Source organism: Phoca vitulina, unplaced genomic scaffold, assembly GCF_004348235.1.
Source record: "Phoca vitulina isolate PV1807 unplaced genomic scaffold, GSC_HSeal_1.0 scaffold5, whole genome shotgun sequence".
NCBI classification, from domain to species: domain Eukaryota; kingdom Metazoa; phylum Chordata; class Mammalia; order Carnivora; family Phocidae; genus Phoca; species Phoca vitulina.
The window spans coordinates 60,094,985-60,119,299 of NW_022589708.1; the positions used below are offsets into that span (position 1 = coordinate 60,094,985).

Consider the following 24,315-nt stretch of genomic DNA (forward strand, 5'->3'; position numbering starts at 1 on the left):
GGTAGGTGGGGCTGCCATCACTGACCCTATTTCGTAGCGGGTCAGATTGAGATACCAAGATATCGAGCAGTAGAGCCAGAACAAGAACCCACATCTCTTGACTCTGCACCTTGCGCTCAGTCTAATCCTGGCTCGCTGTAGCCTTGCTGAACTATGGGCCACACCTGCCTGTTTCCAGACACAAACACAGTTGCCTCCCAGAAGGATGGAGCAAGGAATTCAACTCTTGTTGCCTTCCCTTCCCCTTCTGCCCCTGGGATTCGCTGGGGGCAGAATCAGGTTCTGCCCATGCCCTCCTGGGAATTGTTGAAAGCAGTTAATGCCTCCTGGGCCCTTGCAAGGGTGAATCACAGCATTATGTGTGCCTTCAGGTTTTCCTTATTATCTAGGTAAGATAGAAATAATTTTCCGGCCATCCCCAAATGCAGGTGCATAGCCCGTACCCACAGGTCCGCTTCCCGTCTGCTCCTCCCAACCCCACCACCCCGCTAGCCTCTGAGAAAGAACATCTCCAGCACTCTCCAAGGCAGAAGGTGTTTCCATCCCCACAGCGAGACACAGTAGAGGAGTTTTCTGGGTCCTGAAGGTGGCTGGCCAAGGAAGCTGGGTGTCTGGCTGCATTCTGCTCTGCTTCCCTATCTTGCCTAACTCTGCCCTTCCTGTGATTTTCACATTTTCCCCTCCATCTTACTCTCAGAAAATCCCTGGGGAATGCAGCTTTTGTTCTATTGCTTCACATAATTCCCAGGGCTGGGAATGAAAATTATTTCCTTTCACAACCCCTGGCCGGGTGCCTTTCACATCCCGGCTGTGTTATGGGGTGATTTATAAACTGCGGGGTCTGGGGCTCTTTCCTCCACCTCCTCCCCCGCTTCCCTCCCACCATCATTTAAAACAAGACATTGCACACAACGTGCTCAGAGGTCAGGGTGTCCTCTGAAGTTGGCCACTGGGGCTTTTGCTTAGAGGCGAAGATTCCGTGGAAGCATAGCGATGAGAGCCTGAAAGCCACTCACCCCTGTTAGAAGAAAACAGAAAGAGGCCCCACAGCCGAACTTATCATCTGTGGGAACAAACAGGACTCAGTCTCAAAGGGGAGGGGGTTGGCTTTGAACTGAGAATTGTAAAAGCACGTTTTCCAAACTTGTCAGGATTGTTTCATTTCTAGACTTTTACTCTCAAAGGAACCACGAGGAAGAGACGCAGCTTAAGAAGTTTTGAGCTGAGAGATGAAAAGTTACTTTTCTTTGTTTCCATAAAACTGAGGAGGGGACAAATGAAGCCAGGGGGTTCATTTTCCCTGTGTTACAACAGAGCACAGAAAGCAGACGGCAGAGCGTCATTAGGAAAGTGAGGTGTCCCTGTCCAATCTGAAGACCATTGTCCGTCAGCTGCCTCCACAGAGTCCTGTCCTGCCACTGAACCCCCTTCAGGTGTCGATTCCTCAGAAGCTGAAACAAGACAATGAGGTGAGCACATCAGTCAAGCTTCAGACTGGTCTCTCTGTGGTCAGGGGGTTTCTGTCTGAGCCAGGCCCCAGCAAACACAGTGTGACCTCTCTGGGCTTCCTCTCCTACCTCCTACTCTCCTACCTCCTGGGCAGGAGAACGTCTTCGGAACCAAGGCTGAAAAAGCCCATACAGACCTTGGCCTTGTTGCTATTGTGTTTCTTTTGTCCCACCTGTGTCATCTTGTTGGTCACATACCAGCTCTTTACTTGTGCATAACTCACACAACAGCCCCAAGCCTCCAGACTTTGCTGGCCCTGTGACTGTGAGGTCCAAGCATCAGAATCATACAGGCCAAGGTTCACACCCGGCATGGCCACAGTTCCTTGTTAACCCCTCTGGGCCTCGTTTGTCCTCATCTGAAAAGTGGGGAGATGATGATTGCACCTACCTCCCAGGGTTGTGGTAATAAGTAAATCAGATGATTTACAGAAAGTGATTAACACAATGATAACAACACAGAGTACGAACTCAAAGATGCTGGTTCTTATTTCTAAGTATGGAAGGGAGCCCAGAGAGAAGGCACTGGAAAAGAACTACCTCTAGGAACGAGCCACACAAGGAAGGAGGGAGGGAGCAGGACTCAGAGAAGGAATGGAAAAAAGAAGGCTAATGGAAGACCATCTCCACCTCATCCTGTTCTCCCTGCGGTTTCATTTGGAAAGGTTAGCATCTAAGATTTTCAAGTCATATGTCATTCCTGTTTCGTTGCTTTCTTTCTTTTCTTTCTTCTTTCTTTCTTTCTTTTTTTTTCTTTCTTTTTCTTCCTTCCTTCCTTCCTTCCTTCCTTTCTTCCTTTCTTTCTTTCTCTTTCTTTCTTTTTTCTCTAATCATTGTTCCAGAGACATTTGAGTTCAGAGAGGGTCACGTAATAGATTTGCGGCTCTAGTGCTCTAGAAATCAGGAAATGCAGGAGGAGCACCTGGCTTCAGCCTTCTGTTCCCAAATTAATGAATGACTTCTTTCACCAGAAGGGACTGTTAGCACTTCAGACGTCTTCCTGAACCTGGATCAGTGATTAACCTTGTTTTCAGATCCTAAAAGCAATGGGTAGTTCTCAGCACAAATAATTTGCTAAGGTACTAGTCATGAAGGAACATAAGGGGTGATATGCATGTGAAAAAATTGGGGCTACTGGGCCTGTCCCCAGTCTCTCTCCCCTGTCTCTGGCCCAGGATGAGGTGAGAATTTGGGAGAGGAGCCTGGAGCATACAAGGAGGGAGATCGTGGGGCACCTAGAACCAGCTCACTGGGGCAACTCTGGGTGATGTTTCATATGGAGTATTCAGCTTATGCATAAGTTAGGGCTAATCTGACAAGGAATCAGTTTGTAAGACCCTCAAATGGGGCATTTTTATAAGGTAAGGCCAAAGGGGATTTACTTAGGTGGACATGTCACCAGCTACGCATTCATTTGAGCTCCATAGTACATCCTTCCCTCCTCCCCCTGAATCATGCTTAGCAATATTTTATGTTCTTTGGAAACTGTTAATTATAGAGGTGTTTTTGTTTGCCAATTCTCTATGAGTTTTATTATTCCCAATACCCTTTATCCCTTTCACTTTGAATCACAGAGTTTATTGTGGTATAGCTTTTCTTTGAACTGTAAGCACTATTACCATTTTTAAAGGAACAAAATTTTTCCAAAATGGAAATGTGCAAGATTAGTGATAAGGACAGTGTGTTTGAAAAGTTTGAGGATCAGTTTTGTTGTGGTATTGCGGCAAACAGAGGGGGAAGGAGTGGATTACAGATAGAAATGTAATTATTTCTATTGAGAAGACATGGCTCACCCCGGCTCTGTCACTGCCCATCAGCACTAAAAGGGGAAACTGAACTCTCCCCATCTAACGTCCCGTGCCTCAGTTTCTCCAGACGTAAAAAGATAACTACGCAATACATCTGCCTCCCACTCAACTCATAGAGATGTTATGAGAACCTATAAGAGAAAATCTCCACAAGATAGTATTGTGAGTGCCAAAATGTGGTTTGTGCTTTGGAATTGTACCAGAAGTGGGGGTCGCCCTAACAAAAATACAAACCGAACAAGAAGGGGTTGGAGTTGCTAAAATAAGGGATTCCAGCAAAGGAAACCTTTTTCTTTAGCTATCCACAGGCAGGCTCTGTGTCTGATGTGCCCCTACTTCCAGAAAGCACCATAATTTCTTTGTAGCGAAGACAACTCATCTATTTTCTGGCTTTACCTCTCAGAAAGAATTTTGGAAGTAAACTCAACACTAGGAAAGAATATCTCACAGACCCTTTAGCCTCCCTGTTATTCAACACTTTCTCATGTTTTCCTTCCTTCTAATTTCTCTTCTCAAAAAGTTTTCAACATACTCCCTCCCTCCCTGACCCACTTTGTGTCTCTTGCTCCCATGGCATGTTTTTCTCTCTTCTAACTGGGCTGGTTTTTTTGGTTTTTGTTGTTGTTTTTTGTTTTTTTCTCGCTTGTGTCTTAACTGTGGTCCTCTTTCTCCTCCATTTCTGCCCACGTTTCCCTTGCACTTTTATTAAACTCATCGTCCTCTTTCCCTTTTCTGTCCATGAGGAAAAACTCCCTGATGGACAAGGAGAAAAAAATGGCCAGCTAGCATTGTGTTGGGAGAATTGAGACAGAATTATTGAAAGCTAATGGGCCAAACAAGACCTCGTCAATTTGAGCCAATGCTGCCTGACGATTCAAACAAGACTTGATCAGTATGGAATTGCAAGACTCTCCTGGAATTTCTACACATATATATTTGACATTTTACCCCAATCCAATTCCACACTCCAGATGGTGGAAGAATTTCCTTGTTTGCTGGAGATGAATTCTCACTCATCATCTTTTGCTCTTATAAGACCATTGCTCACAACCGCCAAGGACTGCCTATTAGTACATCATATTGCTACGGTTAATGCTCATTATTGTGCATAGTTGGAAAATGTAGTATCATGGCTAATTAAGTTTTTTGATTGAGAATTCCAACGTACATCGTTCATGGACTACTGATATCTAGATATATGAAATCATCTAAACACCAAAACTCAGGTTGAACTTGGTTAGTCTTTCTTGGAAAATTCAGAGGCAACTTTAGGACTCACGGAACATCAGAGACATCACAGATGTATTACAAATTTGCAGAAGCACAAAATAATTGGAGTTTCCACTTGATGCGATGCAAAATGTGACTTTCGGTATGCAGCAAACAGCATTAAGTCATGTGGGAAACAACTATACCATGTCGGGCACATTATGTCTTCTTAAAATTTCCCTCTTCTGTTTTGAAATGTGCTTAAATGTTCAAACGAAAGAAATTCATGACCTCCCAAGCTACAAAGCAGTGTATGTGTGCCAATCCCAATTTTGTAAGAATACATGTATACACATGCATCATGGGACCCTCACGTACATAACTTTGGCAGCTAGGCCCCCCAAATTTGGTAGTAGTCTCTCCAGGTGATGGAATTGCGGGTGCTTTTGCTTTCTTCATCTTAACTTATCTGCACTTTCTGGTTTTAAGATAGTAATAATAATTCAATATTCCTTCTATATTATAAATGAACAAACAAATAATTTTCAGTTGAGCAAACCAACACAGCCCAGGAAAGAATTAAAAGCTGCACAGAAACCCGCTTCGATAGCTATTAAAAATGAATTAAGTGGTTGTAGGAGACATCTTCCCGTTTGGAGAACAACCATTGCTTGTACAGTGTTGTCAAATGCCGAACTGGGGGGTGCCGTAGCGCAGCAGTGAGGACAAAAAGGAGTTTGGGGAAATGTTGCTGCTTTGGGAAATATACGCGTACTTTGGGTCACTGGCTGGTCATTACAGACTGGACTCTATGAGTCATAAAGGGTATGACATGGGGTTATCCGAAGGAATTCTTACATTTGCGATGGCAGTAATTCCTTGTCTGCATTCCTCATCTGTAACTAACCTCCTAGATAGAATAAGATGTGGGAAACCGAGTCTTGATTTCAGTACTGATTTTCCATGATGGGGGTGGGGCTTTTGGCTTGAACCTGAAGTCTGACTCTCTGTCGGGTCTTCTCAGTCGTCCTCAAGACTTCACCCCATTTGGGTGCCTTCCACATGGGGCCTGCCATTGGGGCCCCCCGCCACCTGTACCTCTCACCCTGAGCCCTCCCTGGCCTTTACTCTGAATGGTCTCCATGTATGCAGAAACGCTTTCTCTCCTCCCACTTGGTTCCATCTGGATTTATTTTCCAATGAATCCACCTGCTCTGGGGGGAAGGTCAGGCTGGCCACACCATACTGTTTGTAGGTGTGAACAGAGAAAGGGGCCACGAATTCTAGAAGTGATGTTTTTTGGGGGAAACTCCACCAGTGAGAGAATTTTATCCTAGTTATACAAATGGTGCAATGGGGTCTCCAGGTTTGGTGAGGGTGGCTGCCATTCTAGAATCACCCTCCCCCTTGTCTCCTATTTCTATCCATGGGCAAAAGAGGCCATGACCTGAAAGAACCAGATCTCCAGCTTCCAGAAGCCCCTGCATTCTCCAGAGACCAGAGCAGAGGCCAAATCCTTGATCCATCTGTTCCTGCCATCACATATTTGTTAAGTGAGTGAATTCCCCACCATAGGGTCCCTAATTGACAAAGTGGTTGGCATATGGGCAGGTCTTCTGCACTTTACAGTTTCCAGATAATACATAGCATCTCATATATTCCTCAAAGTGACTGGGTAAAGCAGGCAATCTGCTTTCAGGTTGAGAAAATGAAGCAAAGAGGACTTGCCCAAAGTGACACAGCTGGTTACTGGGCGCCAGGCCGTGGACACAGGCCCAGGAATTCCGATTTTAAGCTAATTCTCATTCCACCATGATGGTGGTCCCCTAGCCTGGCAGCTCATCAGAAAACCCTTTGGAGATGGTTAACTAATAAATCAAAGTTGAAAGGCACCCCCTGCCCCGAGCCTACTGAGTCACTTCTGGGGTGAGGCCCAGCCATCTGAGTCTGATGCCTTGCCACCCACTGCCTTCCCATGCCGACTGGCTCCTGATGCCACATCCCAGTCGATGATAACAAGGCTGACAACAAAGGACTTGAGAGGCCAGCCCTAACACTGATGATGTTCTTCCATTAGTAAACCCCTTATTTGTCAAGAGTTCATTCATACTTCCCAGGATCTTCCTTCTACAGAACATTGTTGGGTTAACAGCTCAACTTCTAGAAAGCCTGAGGTTAAAAACAGCTATGCCTCGGGGATAAAAGGCAGAGCATAGGGAATATAGTCAATGGTACCGTAAGAACACTGCCTGGTCATAGATGGCGGCTACATGGTGAGCACAGCATACCGTAGACACTTGTCCAATCACTGTGTAGTACACCTGAAACTGACGTGAATATATGCAACTATACTTGCATCTGAATAAATAAATATGAAGACCAGTCCTCTAGCAAAAACAAACAGAACAACTATGCCATTCGTCAGTCCCGAGTAGAAAAGGTCAGGAAGATTTGACAGCCATGCTTACGAAGGCCTCAGAAAGGCTGCTGCTGAAAGGCCTGGGGGGCCTCCTTAGCCTGGCTCTGAACCAGCTGGGCCCCAGCTCACTGGACACGTCTGGGAAAGGCACTTGTATTGTCAAGACTCTGCAAAGTGAGGGGCAAGGACCTGCCAATTAAGTGACCGCAAACTTATGCAAGACTCACTCCCCAGGGGAATTGCTCAGGGTGGGGAGGTTCCTCCTGTCGGGAAGGGTGAGTCAGATTTGAGGGAATCGGCAAAGCCCCCAGCAGGTAGACCACTGAACTCAGAGAGAGACCCCCACCACTAACACGCCGCAGAGGAACAATTAGGAGTGGGTGTACAAAGTCCTTCAAACCGACTTAACCTGCCATGAACCCGGCAAGTGGACCCCCTTAGACTGATTTATAAGAAGGGGTCACCTCCAGAGAGGAGCCTGGGCTGTGTGCCTAAGTGCTGCATGCAGGTCAGCCTGGAACCCATTATTCTAATTGTTGGGAGAATCAGTTAGGAGACAAGTTGAAGCAAGCTGAAATTTGAAAAACACATTAACAGGGGTCTGACGAGATGCCAGAAGAGCCTGCCAGCAGGGACAGCTGGAAGGCCAATTTTTTAGTCAATACTGAAAGGTGGTTGCTCAAATATCCGAGTCAACACACACTGATTTCTCTCCGGCTCAATACTCCCGTTTAATTGCACCGGGGAGTCTCTCCACTGACACATCTAACACCCAAATCCATAGTGGAGTAAAAGAAAAGCGTGTTATTGAAGTGCAAATGAGGTCCTGGGTGCAGCCTGCAGGCCTGGGTCCTGCTGGAGTGTTTCCTATTGCCAGGGCAGACACTTTGGCTGGGCCCTGCAGAGATTCAGTGAGGTCCCCGCTTTGAAAAAGGGCCGAGGGAAGGGGTGAGCATCACATCTCAGCTGGCCCTCAGAGAGGGGTCTTTGTGGTTCACGCCTTGCCTCTGCAGCTTCGTGTGCTGCTGAGGCCGTAAGGTATTTTTCAGGAGTGGTGGTCCTCACAGGGGAGGGGGACGTAGGGGAGCACCTGCTTCCCACATCTGGGAGCCAAGTCAGATGGAAATGCATGCCCCTGGAAAGTGATCCTAAGTTTGGCAACCAGTTGACAACCTGGTGAGGTTGATGGCAGATGTGATCGATGAGGTGAGCCTTGAATGTCCTCCCGACTGCCTAGAGGTTGGGAAACAGGCAGATCTTGGAGGTAGGAAGAGCCAGCAGCCTAATCTTCGGAGTCCTGGCAGGTTTTGGCTACTAATGGAAGCACTCTCCCATAACGGGGCCCACAGAGGGGCCAGGTGGGATGGCCCCAAGGCTGGAGGTAAGAGTAGGGGCTCCTGCAGTGACCCTCTGGCAGCCCTCACCTACCTCAGAGCTAAGCACAACATTATCAGATGTAGCCCCAAACCTACGAGAACTGACACCTACATCACAAGGACAAGGCAGGCCCTGGGAGCAGGTGTCCCGAATCCTTCAAGGTGAAATTCTAGGTCTGGTGCCAATCATCACAGATAAGGAAGAAGCCTGTGTCGTGGTAAATCCAAACTCAAATTCTCTGGGGAAGCTGTGAAAAGCAATTTCTGATTTGGTAGGTGTTAGTTTGGGTAGCCAGAGTGAGGTCCAGTGGCCTGGCTGGCTTTGTCCTCATTTCCAGACCTCTGGCTCACACCACAATTTATCATATCCCCTCAGGGTATGAGCTGGTCCTCACGAATTCACCGGCCCATCACACCCAACAACCAGAAAGCTGCTCAGTTGGGGCCCAGAAGATCTGAGAGAAACATGGCGGAGCCACTGGAAGCCTGGAGGTCCACACACAGCAGTCTACCACCTGGGGAAACTGAAGTCCTTTTGGTCCATTGCTCACATGGACACGGGCTGCCCGAGACAAACAAGCATAGAGATCCAGTCCTACTTCTTCCACTTACTACTTGTGGGACTTCGTCTAAATTATATCACCTTTGTGAACTTCAAGTTTCTTAGCCCTGTTATGGGAATAGTCAAGGGACTGTTGTATCAGATGAGATAAAGTGGGTAAAATGCCCAGCACTAGCTAGTTGCCCAACAAATGCCTGTTCTCTACCCATCCCATTTTCACCCCCAAACTGAAGTGGCCTCAGTTTCTCCGCCTATAGTTGTTGATACTGGTTTATGTCCAAGAAAGCAGCAGCTGGGGGAGATATGGAATCAGGGGCCTACCTAAGAAACTTCTGTCTCCTTTTTAAGCAGGAAGGCCAGCCCAGCCCAGACCTGTTGTTTCTTCTGTGGAGGGATCCCCATGTAGCACAAGTTTGAAAAATGAGTTTGTTCACCTTCTTGGAGCACAAAGAGTTCTTAGACCTCCCATCCTGAGCTGTTTATGGAGCAGTCATTTCAGAACGCAAGTGCCAGAGATCTTCTCCTGGGGAACATTCCCATGGAGCCCAGCAGTGCCCTGCCTTGCCCCTTACTTACGCTCAGACTTTCTGTATGGGGCTAGGAAAGCTCAAGACCACTCTGACTTCCTCCCTTACTGCTCCCTTCCTCTTCCACCCCTCTTTAGACACAATGGCCTTCTTAGTCTTCTTTGAACTTGCCAAGCTCATGTTTGCCTTCAGCCATGGCGCTGTCTGGAAGTGCCCGTGGTAGCCTCATGGCCAGCTCTGGTCCTTCCTGCTCACTTCAGCTCAAATGCTGCAGCCCCAAAGAAGCCTTCACTGGCCCTCTTCTCTATCACTCAGTTCTTTATTTTCTTCCCAACGTTTGTCACTACCTAAAGTGATCTTATTTCTTTTGCTGCATGTTGTCTGTCTTCCACTACTAAAATGCAGGCCGTATGAGGCAGGGACTCATGGCTGTAGTTCAGCGCGCACTGACAGATCCCAACCTAGGGCCTGGCCTCCACTCTCTGTTTCCCTGGAGCATCAACAGTTTTCCAAGAGATGCTGTTGAATGAACCTATGAACATTACAATCCCATATGTAAGATGAACATTACAATCCCATACCGTGATAACATCAAAGATCGAACGTCACTCAGAAACACGCAGTTATAGGAAGGAAGGCCGTGGGGCGGGGAGGGCAATGCCTCTGAGTAATGGCGGAAAGTCATGCCCCAGAGTCCAAGATTCCCCCGGAGCCCCAATCCAAGTAAGGGGTGTTTTACCCTGTCTCCCCTCGGAATTGAATAGAAGGGTGCTGATCATTCCCTCGACCTCAGATTCTGGGATTGAGCCAGAGGGAAGTCTTCAGGCATCGGGACAGCACCCAACGCCAAGGGCTCAGGCAACACTCAAAAGATACTGTCTAATAAAAATCACTAGAGCTAAACTCTTTAACAGACAGACACTGCTGCCTTGCCTCGAGAGCTTAATGCCCCCCGGACCCGCTCGCACGAGGCTTCCAGAAAACAAGAGGGTGGCAGTGGCTGCCCAAAGCCAGAGAGGACAAGTTGGGGCGGGGGCCTGCCACGACAGCACTTCCTTCTGCAGGCTCATCCCTGGTCCTTCATCACCACTCTGTGTCCCCATCCTCAAAACCCGAGGGTGTCAGTGCTGCGAATGGCTCTCGAGGAAGCCGAATGGCTCACCAGGGCAGTAAAGAGTAGCCATGGATTGAGGGAAACCTCCCATTCCTACCGCCTTCGGGGACAAACAGGGAAGAGAGTCACTGGGCCTGTACTTTATTGTCACTACTCCGAGGTCTCTCTGAAGCACCCTGTGATGGGAACAGTGCAGAAATCTCTGGTACTCCTTATTCATAGGTGGCGTGCTATGGGGGCATGATGTCCAGACAAACTTTGTTTCATGGGTACCGTGGGTACCCTGGGTACCCTGGTACCTGGAAACCAATATGTTTTTCTGAGTATTAAACATTCTTTTGGAGGGGGCGCATGGAGAACCCTTCCAGAATGAGGGCCCCCCAGCACACTTGGGGTGGGGAGGTGGGTGGGTTGTATTCAAAATGCAATGAGCAACCATCAGAAGCATCCTGCCCCAGGACCCTGAACTCCACTTGTCCCCATCTGGCTCTTTGCCACTCACCATGAGCCACATGTCTGAACCCAGCGATTCTCCCTCCACGCACCACAGCGCTGGGGGGGTGTGTAACGGTCGGTGTACTCACCGTCTGCCTTGTCACTCCTCGGGGACAGCGGCTCACTGTGCTCGTACCGCATGATGGCAACAGTCCTGCTGTCTTGACTTCCTTGAGCATTTGCCTCTGCGAACAAGCATGTGGGGAAAGAAGAGTGAGAATGTCCAGCCAGCTTCATGAGCTGCAGAGGTGGGGGGCCTTTCTTTGATGCCTCTGAACATCAGCCGCCCCTTGGGTATCTCCTCAGGTGCCCACCGTGTGAAGGACCAACTGGACAGTGCTGGGGAGACCACAGGACATTTAACATGTCTAACACCTTCACCAGCTAGAAGATGAAGGAGCAAATGCACCTGCTTTTGAGAACAAAGGGGAGAAAGGAGAATGGTTTGAGGAAGAGCTCTCCGGGCTGCTGTCCCTTCTTGCTCCTGTCACCCCCTGGGTGTCCTCTCATGCCAGGTAGGGGAGGAGCTCGGCCTGAGGAGGGCACAGGAGGGTCACTGCTGAGGCCCCCGCACCCGGCCCCACTGCCATCTACCCATGGTTTAGTGTTGGCTGCAGTTCCAATCTGCTCACATTCATTTTCTTGGTCTTCCTCCCACACCTCCCCCAAATCACCCAAAAAAGCCAGCGTGTGTCTCCTATGGAAGATCATCTGAGGAAAGAGGCCAATTTGGGAAGAACATTAGCGTGCATATTAATGTTTCTGTATCCCCCTCCTCCATCACTGGCTTTGAGAGACTCCATCTTGCTCTGTGGGGCAAAGTCCCTTAGTCCCTGGAAGTTCATGGGGTCATGTTCTTGGGGCCATCTCCAGCACTGCACCGCAGTGGGGCTGGGAGGGACAGGCACTCCCTTCCCCAGGGCCAGACAGCTGAGGCTTATGGCAGGAGATCCTCGGCTGATGGGGAAAGGGGAGAGGGAAGCATGGAAAGAAAAGAGGCCGAGAGATCTTTGTGGGTTCTGCACACAGGGTTGTGCCCTTTCTCTGCACAGAGATTCCTGGCCAAGAAGTTCAGGCTGGGGGGCTGACATCAGCCCAGAGGAGCGGGTGACTTTCCTTTACCGTAAGCCATACCTGGAGGGCTGGGAAAAGTAGGCCTTTTCCCAGCTTGCACAGAAAAGCTGGTTAGGGTCCAGAAAGGGCTACCCCTCCCCCTCTTTCATACCCTTTCTCCTCTTTCTCAGGGTCCATATTGAGATCTTTAACTGAGACAAGCTTACTCATACTCTACTCTCAGTTATTTTTGTTTTGTTTTGTTTTTCCAGCTCAGAAAAGTGGGTTAGAGTCTACCGACCCACACCATGTTCTAGAAACCTGTTTGTCAGACTTTCCCATTTGAGAACCCCTGCAGAGGGAACGGGAGAAAGTGAAATCCAGTTTGAGCTAGTTGCACCTTCTGAGCAGGATTCTGCCCTGTCCTGGTGTTAAAGCCTCAGGCTGTCTCCGCTCTCCCACAATCAGGTTGCAAAACACCTCTCCCGGTTTACTTTGTCTAGTTCTGACAACAAAGAAATTGCTTATCCCTTTCTAGCAATTCTCCCTGTGGGGAGGGAGAAGGTGATGTCGTGGGCAAGGCACCCTGAGCCTAGAAATTCAGAGGCCAAAAACTCTGTTAAGGGTGGCTTCTGGTGTTTATTAGCCAAAGTTATTTCTAATTTTTAATTTATATCTTTCTATCTCAGTATCTTTCGCACTAAAATGTGGCCAAAACCCATCGCAGCTCACAGGGATACTAACATGTGCCGAAAACACTACGAAAACAATTCTAAAAGTTCTTCCAATACCTATCTCTTTACTGGTATAGCCTCACTTTTTAAAACTAACCGTAATTCATGTGTCCCAGAGAGACATCCTGCACATATTAGCAATGAGAAATCTCTGGATTTCGAGATATTCCTTTGCAGGCGTCCGGAGCAGCTAAAGATTAGCTCCTGTCAAAATGAATCCATTTCCTCCTCCAGTTTGCTTTGGAGGTTCAGGAAGGTTTGCCTCCTGCTACTGGGTCTCCCCTCTGGGTCAGCAGTGCCCAGAGTTAACCAAGGCAGATGTTAAGGGTCCTGGCCGCGTGGGGCGGAGGGCGGCTGATGGAGACCTCCTTGTTGGATTCCAGCTGCCGCTGTGTGTGAGCACATGAGCCAAATGGTGATCCCTGGGCTGGCTTAGCGCTGGGTTGTTTTAACTGAAACCCACTCTCCTGTCATTCCTGGAGCTGGGTGAGTCACAGATCTTGTCCTTCTTCCCAGTTTCCGAAGCCGGAAGAAAATGAGGAAGGTTGCAAAGAAAGCCCGTTCTGAGGCTGAGGAGCAGGGAGAGATTCTAAAATCGTCCGCCAGCTACAGGAGAGACTGATGGGAAAAAGCCTTTTCTGGGGCAGGAAAGAACCTTGAAAATGAACGCATGAGGGCCTCTTTAGGCTGGGCCCACCAGCCCAGCTCAAGGAACATCAGACTATCCAGGATGCAAGTGTTCATCCTGGTTGCTCTGATTCTCGGGAGCTTCGACCAAATGGAAGAGGGTGCGACCGGATGATACCCTTGCTGACCCTGCATAACTAAGGGCCACATGAAACACATCCGAGGTTGTTAGTGGAAAAAATATCCCAGCGCTGAGATGTGGCTTTTCCTTTATGCTCACCCTTGCGATCAAGCAGGCTTTGAGGTCTGCCCATGATCTCGTCCTCTGAGGCATTCAGGTTCCGGATCAGAAAGTACGTGGTCATTTTCCCTTTACCTTTCACTTCGATTTCACCCCTCTCAATTATTTCAAAGCCTTGATTTTCCAGAGCGCTGCACAGAGGGTGGAAAAAAATGCACCAGATATCAAAGATCACAGGTCTGCAACTTGAGAGTTGGCTACAATGGAGAAGGTGATTCAGGAGGAGTCTGGGTCCCAGGGCACACGATGGATTGTTGGGGGGAGGGTGACCCCAGGACATTAGCCAGTCCTGCTAAGTGGGGCAAGGAGGGAGTATGAAGCTCAGACATGCTGAACAGGGTGCCAGAGGCAGAGTGAGAGCACAGGGGACCCACCAAAATCCTGTGACCCTACCCCTCCTTTCCTCCCTCCAACTTACTGCTCATACCCACAGCCCGCACGCTGCAGCAACCATGTCCTCTCTGCCTGTGTGTGCACCAGCCCCACGTGGTTCTGAAACAGGAGGCTCCTTGGAAATCAGCACTCCTTTCCATCCTCCCTGAGCACCCCATTACCCCATGTGGTCATGCTCATTCTCACTCCCCAAGCTTTCTCCATGGCCCCTGGCTGCCAAGGAACCAAAGAGAAGAGTATGGGGAGGGGACCATGAAAAGAGACAGAGCTATGGGATAACTGTGAAATGTTTGCTTGTTCATTTCTTTACTGGCGGCTGCCAGGTGTTGGAGAGAAACCGCAGAACAGTGCAGACCAGCCATGTTTCCAGTTCATGGTCAGGTGCCTCAGCCAGTTCTCGGCATTCACCGACCTTCCCTGGTCCTTGGCCAGTTCCGTGGAGATTTCAGACCTTCACTGGGCTCCTCTAGTTCCCCCACTTGGCACCTGCTCTCCTCACTCTCAAGTTGCTGGCTGTGTCTCCTACTTTGTGACCTTTGTGATTCTTCTATAAAATTGTAATCATTTTTAGGCAAGACCCCACAGCTTCTCACCCCCATGACCACACTTCCCTTTTTCCCCAGTCTCCTGAGGATGAGGTGTCTTGTGCAAGGGCACCTGATCTATGCTCCCTTCCTACCTCCTCAAGGGCTGGCCCCATCAGCCACCTCTCCCCTTCTCTTCAGTTCCCACCATTTGCGTCCTCCCCTCAGCCCACTAGCCTGCTAAGGTCTCTTCCATCCTAAACAGAAGCAAAAACCTTCCCACTTTATTATCTCCTGCTTTAATCCCATACATTCTCTCCCTTTAATCCTTCAACTCATAGCCCATTGTCTATCCCCACCATTCCACCACAACCACGTCTGATAGTGTCCCTAAAACTTCTGGTGCATATGTTTCTGTCCTTGTTACTATTTTGACATTTTTGTTCAATTCCTCCTCCCTAAAAATACCCAAAAGGGTGCTTGAACTCTGCCTGTTCCTTCTTTTTTCTTCTGCCTCTTAACATGGGCTTGTCTTCATCCACCTACCACTTAAATGTTTGCTCTTTACACTGTTCTTCTCCCACTGCATCCTTCCCCAGGTGATGTCCTCAGTCTCATGGCTGAATTGCCACCTATATGTTGCCTTCTCCAAGTCAGGATCCCCAGCCAACACCTCGACTCCAAATTTCACCCAGCCATGTAATGGCACCTCTACCTCAGATGCTCCACAGTTCCTCTGAGTTCAGCACTTCCAAGGCTGAATTCATCATCTGCCTCTGTGAACTAGAAGCCCTCTTACCTGTCCTATCTCCGGTGGTGAGATTCAGGTCCCTGTCACCCAGCATGGCGGTCTGGGAAACATTCAAGGCTCTTCCCTCTTTCTCATTCTCCATTTCTAGCAATTACCAAGCTCAGCTGATTTTACTTTCTCCTGAACTCCCACCACCAGTGCTCTGGTTCAAACCCAACACCTCACGGGCCTTCTCTTTCCCGTTTCCTGATGCTTGAATCTGCCCTTGCATGGTCTTGAGAGTCAGCGTCAAATAGGACCCTGACCCCACCATTGTCTCCAGTCTCACATTCCCCAGGGGCTCTTCTTCACCTACAGCGAGCACCCTTGCTCTTCGACGGGGAACACCCGGCTCCCACTACTTTCTGCTTCATGTCTTCCACTCCAGCAAGCTAAATTGTTTGTAGTTCTCTGTTCCTACTCTCTGTCTGTGCTTGTACTGCTGGTTTTTCACTCCCCAAACCTCAGCTTTGGCTAAATCCTACTCTGAACTCCTTGTTGAAGATTCAGCTCAGGAATCTCCTCCCCCACAAAGGATTTCTTTACTGGGTTCGGCACCCTCACCTAGGCTCCCAAGACACTTTTCCTTCCTAGCCTACTTGGGACTTGGGACCTGGGACACGTTATTAACCTTTTGTGCCTGACTTTTTTTCTCATCTGTAGATAAGAATAATAATAGTACATTTTCATAGAGCTGTTGCAAGAGTAAATGAACTTACATACGTAAAAGAACTTAGAACAGAATTCGGCTGGCCTCCGGTAAGTTCTTAAATAATATTTTATGCTTATCTTTATCATTGTACTTATCATGCTTTCAAAATAATTCTTTGTCAAATATTTCTTTCTTTTTCTACTGGACCAAGGGTCAGCACACTTTTTTTTTTGTAAAAGACCAGATAGTAAATAATTTCAGCTTTGCAGGCCAGACAGCCTCCACCACAGCTACTCAACTCTGGGGTTGTCACATGAAAGCAGCCATAGATAACGAGGAAATTAAAAAGCATGGCTGTGTTCCAATAAAACTTTATTTACAAAACAAGCAGCAGGCTGGATTTGGCCTATGACTGTACTTTGCCAGTCTCTGCTTTAGATCATAAGTTCCTTGGGAGCAAAGCTGTCTTATAGTAGAGGTTCAATAATATTTACTATCCGACACAATGTCTTCTGTAAGCCTGGGTGGCATGGAAGAAGAACCATAGGTCTCCTTCACAACCCCCATCCCATGGCGGCTGGGCACTCTGTGCATTCTGGAAGTAGGGGAAGTCAAAGGAAGGCATGAATACATGGTTGGCTACCTGTAGGCCGTGGGACTGAGGTGCACTTTGTCAGGAAGCCCGTGACTTTCCATCCTAGAAGCTGTGTTCACAGTGTCACCAAACAAGCAGTACCAGGGCATCTTGTCTCCCACCACACCTGCTAGGACTGGTCCCGTATGGATGCCAACTCTGATCTGCACAGAGAGAACCTCACTGAAATGGGACCATCGAATACTCTTGCTTTTCTTTTTAAATCGAGGTATCATTTACATAAAATAAGAAGACAGATCTTAAGTAGTTAGCTCCATGAGTTTTGACAAGAGCGTATAGCCCTGTAGCTGCCATCCAAAATAAAATACAGCCTACTTTCATGACCTCGCAGAATTATCTTGTGCCCCTGTCCAGTGAAGTTCCATCCCTCTCTGCAGGGGTAACCACTTTCTTCTTTCTTTTACCAAAGATGAATTTGCCTGTTCCTATAGGAAAAGGAGCCTGTCAAATACCGAGTAACACTGCCTCGTGCATAGTAGGACCTCAGTACCTGTAGACTGAAGGCTGTGTGAATGAAATAATAGAAGATCTCCAAGAGTACTATCTTATCTCAATTCTCTTGAGAGAGAAATGTTTCAGGTCCTTTTCCCTACTTCCTTAAATAAACCCACAGGGTATGTTGTTTCTGGTGGATAGTTAATGATGCTCCTAACCATGTCCCTATTCTTATCTTAAACTTGATAACATCTTGTCCTGTTTTCTTCTTGGTAAATCTACCCTGAGAGTGTCCCGGAATTCACTGTTTAATTTCGTTCTTATTGGTGTAGCATTACCGTCATCTCTGCAGCCACACCTCTTACACACACACACACACACACAACCCTATACACACACTCTATTTACACAACAGTATATTTTCAATTATTTTTTTCTCAGTGGCTTATATTACAGCCCTTTAACCGAAACACATATCTCTTATCTGACCTTCTTCTCTCATTCCCTCCTTCTCTCCCATCTTGATTTTTCACTGGGGCTTTTTTTCAACAGTTGTATCTGTGTGTTTTTGATGGGCTGAGTATTGTGGATGTGTTCTTCCTGGAACTACCTAAAAGCAGCTTTTGCTCAGAAGGCTACAGTGGGCACGATAACCAGAACCTGCAGCATTTCTCAGTGTCAGACTCATCATGAGGGGGAGTGGACTGCATCTTCAGAATCTCCTATGTAGGGGCTGTAATTTAGAAAACTCGTATTCCATCTTAAGGTTGTCTTTATTTATTTTGAATTGGCTGGGTAGTTTATCTTGAAGAGCTGCCTGCCAGAAACAGAGAAGGGATTACATTTTAAACCACAGAAACACTGCTCTAAGACATCTCAGGGCAGCTAGGATCTGCTGAGCAGACAGAAGAGGACACCTACTTTTCATCTCCAAAATTATCCATCTTTTATAGTGTGAACGAACTTTCATGCTTGGAAGAGTAGGTTCCTGTGAGAGAGGTGAGCAGATGTCTCACTCAGGGCCACATGGTGGGAGGAAAGCTATTCTAAATATCTCATAGCACCCTGGTGTCTAGCCTACTGCTGAGGGCAGTTTCCCCCCTAAGCCTGACTCCTGAACCTTTGAGAAGGCATGTCGAATACACAGTTTCCCTTGGGGTGGGAAGGGGTTGGCTATTCAGTAAACCTGAACCACTTGTTGGATTGAATGCTCAAATTAAAAAGCCGGAATTATAAAAAAGCCAGCTATCAAAATGGGTTGAGCCCTGCAGAGTAAATGGAGAGATGTGCTCAGCACTATGGGCAAAAAGGCTTGCAGGGAATCCCATGAAAATCCCAAGCTCCAAAGCCTCCTCTGAAATTTAAGAAAAGTTGGGATGATGATATCCTTACTATTATCTTGATTACTTAAAACATGTGCAAGAGAAGACAAGAGTTGGGAGAAACCACCCATTTTAATCACTGTAACATACCCAGTAACCATCTGAACAGACTAATAAGCAGAATTCTACTTTTGCGTGCGTGAGATGGTTGGTATTCAGCAAAGTACTCAGTTTCTCTCTACCTGGATGGGTTCTCCAGTAATAGGATTCATGACTTCTTTTGCAGAAATTCTCATCCCCAAGGCAAAGTTAGCCACTCTTTGAGCATGGCTTCCAATAGGCACTGGGACGCCCCCCACCACCATATAAGCATCTCCTATTGTTTCCACCTGTAAGGGGCAAAGGGACATTCAGAGGGTCTCCTGAATGCATTAAACATATGACTAAATACTTTTGTCATTTTCCATGTATTGACAGAAGGACCATATTAAAGCTGGTGGTTATTTGCCAGGAGGATGAGGAGCATGAGGGAAGGGGGAAGAAGAAAAATGATTCCACAAACAACCATGAGAGAGCCCAAAGGCCTTTCTGCTTCTGGCAGAAACAAGTTCCAGAGAAGACAAAGCCCCTGGGTTAGTGTATGATGCTATGTAGTAGACATACATTATTTAGATTAGACTTCTTGCTGAATTCAAGGGGTAGAATTATTCCCTGGGAAAACGGGGTGCCCTTCAAAGGCATTTTAGCACTGAGTATTATAAAAGGATTTCTAAAAAAACTAAAATTCCTAAAATAGTTCCAATTCCCTTTTAGCTCTCCCCGCTCACCCCACTCCCATCCACACCAAACCGCAGACCAACGAAGATCAGGGAGGCTGAGCACGGAGCTCTTGCCTGAGCGCACCGTGGCACACATCCCACGGTTCGCAAACACTTACGTTGTAGACCTCGCGGACGCTGGTTAATCTGTCAAACTTGGAGTACATTGAATTCAGCATCTTCACTATTTGGATAGGTTGGCAGGCAGCACAGATGTTAGTAAATGTCACCACATCACTGAAAAGAATCGTGTAGGTTTTAAATTCTCCTGCAACATAAACCAGGTGTCAGTGATGGGCAAGGATATGGAATAATAATCCTATGAATTCTAGATTCAGGTGCCCCTTGGGAACCAAATCTGACTGTGCCTTGGGGTGAAGGAGCCGGATGCCATTCAGCCAGCGGACCTTCCCTGAGGGCCTGCTATGAGCCAGTCATCATGCGGGGAGAATCACCTAACGTGAAGCGGACAGGACCTCAGCCCTTGAGCTCCCAGTCCAGTGGAGGAGACGTAAGCATAATTGAACACCCGGTAAGGTGTGATGAGAGGCATGGCAGGACAGAAACGGGCTGGGTGGGCACTGGCTGACAGAGAAGCCATTGGCAGGTAGGCTGAGGCAGAGACCCGGGGGCAGGGCTGATAGAGACTGGTCACCATGACGTGGTGAGTTCCGCTATCCAAGTGTGGTGAGAAAGCCACCATATCCTCAGCACATCCTCCTAATGCATCAGGCTGCTTCCGGTCCTGAGAATTTCCATATAGCAGTTAGATGATCTGTTTAAGTCAGACCCCCAACTCCTCTGCCTCACATCCATCGACTTCCATCACACTGAGACTAAAACAGAAAATGCTTACCGTGGCCAATAAGGGGACCCTCTGTCCCCGCCACCTCTCTGACCTCACGTCTCCACGCTCTCTCTGACTTACTCCACTCCAGCCACACTGACCTCCTTGGGTTTCTCAAGTGCCTCCTGCGTAGGACCTTTGCACCCACTGCTTCCTCTGCCTGACCCCTCATTTCTCAAATATCCAAGGAGCTCTGTCTCACATCTCACATGTAACCACCTCAGTGAGGACTTCCTTTACCACTCTATCTAAAATAACAGTCCCTCGACTCTACCCTTTTAGCCTCATTGCTGCCCCCAAGCCCATATGCCTTACATGGCCTATTTTATATGGGATTGTTTATTTGCTTATTGCCTGTCTTCCCCACTGGACTATAAGCTCCATGAGATGAGAGACTTTTTTGGTCTCTGCTATATCCCCAGCGCCTAGAGCACGGCCTGGCACATGGTAGATGCTCAGTAAATATTTGTGGATGACTGAATGTATGACTCCTTGAACAGAGCTGGGTACTTTCTGTGTTACTTACACCTCTGGTAATAATCTCCCGTTCATGTAACTTTCTCTTCCCTTTGGCTTCTGGCCTACCATTCTCTCTTCATATTCTCCCTACCTTTCTGATCTTGTTTTATATATTCCACCGGCTTTTCTTCCTTCTTAAATAATAGGTGTTCCCTAAGCTTCAATATCTAACCCTCTTCCCTTCTTTACCTCATGCCCCCAGATGACCTTAATTATAATTCATACCATCTGTGATTAACCACCTTCTTACTCTGCCTCACCTTCGCTCCTATCATCCCATTCTCCTGCAATGCCTCTCCCTTCTTCTTGTTTTTTTTGTTTGTTTGTTTGGTTTTTTGCTGAAATACAGTCTCAAGGTTTAACTCAAGTGCCATACACTTTATGTAAAGCCTCATAGCCCCTGACCCTGTATCTTTCTTTCTGACTTCTACTTATTAACTTCCCTAGCATCTGTGTTTCCACACCTTTGTTATGGACAAAGTATGAATTCTGGAGTTAGAGGGACTTCTGATTGATTTTCAATTCGTTTACTCATAAACTGGGGTGAATGTAAATTCACTCAGCTGTGTGGGATACTAACACCTCCCTCATAGAAATGTTCAGAAAATTAAATGAAATGGCCTATATGAAAATGTCTAATCCAGATCCTGGCACAATCATAGCTCCTTAATGCACACGAGTTTCCCTTCCTTTGGCTACCCCATCCCCCATGAATATATCCTGTATATATCTGTCAAACCCACAAGACTATGAACTCCTTTGGGTCCTCAAGACCTGACAGCACCCTGGCATTGACTGGCTTTGCCACGTGTGTCTGGGGGTGAACACACACCCGTGACAAATGGAAAGTGAGTTCAGAGTAAACACAGCATCCTTCCTCCCAGAATGGTCCTTAGAGGCACCCCATGATTTAGGTCAAGTGCGGGCATGTTATTTCCGGTTTGAGGAAAGAACTCTATTTGTGGTCCCCGACAGAGGCCAGTCTCAGGCCACTCTTCCAGGTCTTAGAGAACGTGATATAGGTGGGTGTAGCTGACAGGCATTTCTATTTAATCCATATTTCACAATTGTATTTTTTCTATTTTTATTAATATTGGGAGAAGAAAACTGAGGACACGTAGCTTACATAACCAGCCCAAGGTCATGTCGCTGACAAGTGACGGAGCCAGAATTCAAAGCTAGATCTGTCCTGTTTCAGAGCCTGTGCCCTAACCGCTGAGGAGCACTGCCTCTTCTTGCTCAGAGGTCCCCACGAAGAGAAGGGAACGCTCTACCTGCGGCAACCTTTTTGCCCTCCTTCAGCTCGTTGGCCACATGTTCGGGCAGCATGGCATAAAGCAGGGTCTCTGTGTTCTTCTTTTCTATGGCCACGTGCTTGGAGAGGACCCGCAGCTCCTCCCTCTTCCTCTCCAGCTGGTTGGACAGCTCAATCTCAGCCAGTCGCTGCTGGTTCAGGAGGATGAGATCCCTGGTGGTGTCATGGGGGGCGACGTCAGGGAGGTGCATTTTGCGCTCCTCCAGCTCCTGCAGACTGCGGGGCTTCGGGGAGCACAGGTACATCAGGCAGCGCACAGACTCCATCCAGATCATCTGGCCTTCCCATCACGGAGAGGAATGCGACAACATAGCACGTCACCAACAGGTGAGTGACGTCACCAGATCGTCACCCACACCATATGCCCTTGAATCCCCTGCACGGTCTCACTCCTTCCCTTTCAGCCACATTTCTTGAGAGCTCAATCTAGACTTCCTGTCTCCATTTACTCATCTTCCCTGTCTCACAGTGCCTTTTTTTACTTGGAGGTGGCCCCGTCCCTACTTCCAAGACACCTACTCCAACACGAGTCTGTCTCTCCCCCTTCCTGAGCCCTCCTGCTGTTGGGTGGTGTAATGCAGAAACCGCCTCCCTGAAACCGCGCTTCCAGAGACTTCCCTGACTCTGCTTTCTCTCTGAGATTCCCTTGACTTCTTTCCATTTTTCCTTTAGGGTTTTTTTTTGCTCATTCTTTCAGTGCTGGTGTTCCCCAGGGTTCTGTCTAGGTGTTCTATCTTAGTATCCCACAGCGGCAGCCTACATCATGCTGACAGTGAATCTGAATTTCCAGAGAAACCCTGCTTCCTGGACTCAAGGTGCATAGTTCCTTAAAAATAGATATGTTTATTATTTTATTATAAAAGCAGTATGCATGCATGGCAGAGAACGAAAAAAGTTGAAGAAAATAATAAAAGTCACCCATAATCACACCACTCAGGTGATTACTAAAAACTGGGGTTATCTGCCATCTTCTTTTTGTAATCTGAATTTTTCATTTAAAATTTTTCATTTAAATAGCATAAATATGGATATGATCATACCTTTTTGCTGCCTACACTGATTATACCCTATTTTATTTAAGCAACTAGCTAGCATTGCTTATATTATGTCCCTTTTATCAGTCTATAAACAACATGGCAATGGCCAAGTTTAAGGTAAGTCATTGTGTATGATCATGGCTATTTTGTTAAGGATATAATCTTAGGGAATTACTGAGACAAAGAATGTGCTCATTTTTAACATTTTGGATGCATACTGCTAAAATGCCCTCTAAAATGATTGCAACAATTTATACTCCCATCAACAGTGATGTTTTTAATTAGTCATCAATATTTACACATGGTTGTCTGCAACTAATCTCACCTTCAGTCCCCTCTGCTGATCTGTTTATTTCCTCGCACGTGTACCTAGCCCAGGTTTTGAGCGGGGTACACTATTCTAGGCACTGAGGAGACAGCAGTAACTCAAACCAGTCAAGTCCCTGCCCCCAAGGAGTTCACAGCTTGTATTTTTCTCAGCTAATTACACCCTTATCACCCAGTTACCCAAGCAAGAAACCTAATCATTAGCCTCAGTATTCTTTCTCTTTTGCAACCCCGACATTCAATCCATTCAGTCGCCAACTTCTGCCTTAATTCTCTCCTGAATCTGTTCCTCAGTGACCATCCCAGCACCACCACTTGGGTGCACTCGGGGCTTTAAAGCTTCTCACCAACTCTCCAGTGGCAGCCTCCCGCTTTCTATCCAATTTTTTTGAGAAAACTGGAAAACTCTGCCTGGTCCCTTTCTGAGCAATGGCCCAAATGGCAGAGAGCGATGGGGAAGGGGTGAGCTCCTTCCCTCGGAGTTTGAGTGCAGGCTGACTTTTCCATGCCTCAGGCATCCTTTCTCTTCGTGCCTTCAGGACAAATTGGCTGTTGATAAACTTGCAGATGCTGAAAATGTTGAAGGTAACTTGGGGATGAATGATGGAGAAATACTCATCTAATTGAATCTTCTGGGTTTGGAGTCGCAGGACATATTTCTGAATATTCACTCCAGCTTGCTTGAGCCTCAGCTCTCCACAGAGGACAGATGTAAGACAGGGAAACAGAGAGCAACCTGCACCATACCCTTTCCCTTGGAAATACCATTCTGCATGCTCTGTGACTCACTAAGGGGGAGAAAGGATCGGTGATGGAAAAGACACCATAGAAATATTAAATATTATTTTAAAAATCAAATTGGCAGCTAATCTCTGAAAGAGAAAAGGATAGTATGGGGTGCTCAAAAGCATATCTCTGACTAACAAGAAACAGAGTTTAAAAGTCTCA

The 24,315-nt window shown here is 47.3% G+C and overlaps 1 protein-coding gene across 1 annotated transcript in view; it reads right to left on the bottom strand.

The window, feature by feature from the left end:
- Positions 1 to 366: 366 nt before the first annotated feature.
- The window catches only part of LOC116631676 (guanylate cyclase soluble subunit beta-2-like), a 62,733-nt gene continuing 38,784 nt past the window's right edge, over positions 367 to 24,315 (bottom strand). Inside the window, 8 exon segments of the mRNA XM_032403084.1 lie at positions 367 to 1,451; positions 11,108 to 11,203; positions 13,713 to 13,864; positions 16,736 to 16,890; positions 18,747 to 18,893; positions 19,442 to 19,590; positions 21,963 to 22,285; positions 23,845 to 24,059. Of these exon segments, the coding sequence (XP_032258975.1) occupies positions 1,306 to 1,451; positions 11,108 to 11,203; positions 13,713 to 13,864; positions 16,736 to 16,890; positions 18,747 to 18,893; positions 19,442 to 19,590; positions 21,963 to 22,285; positions 23,845 to 24,059 (1,383 nt within the window). The 3' untranslated portion in view covers positions 367 to 1,305.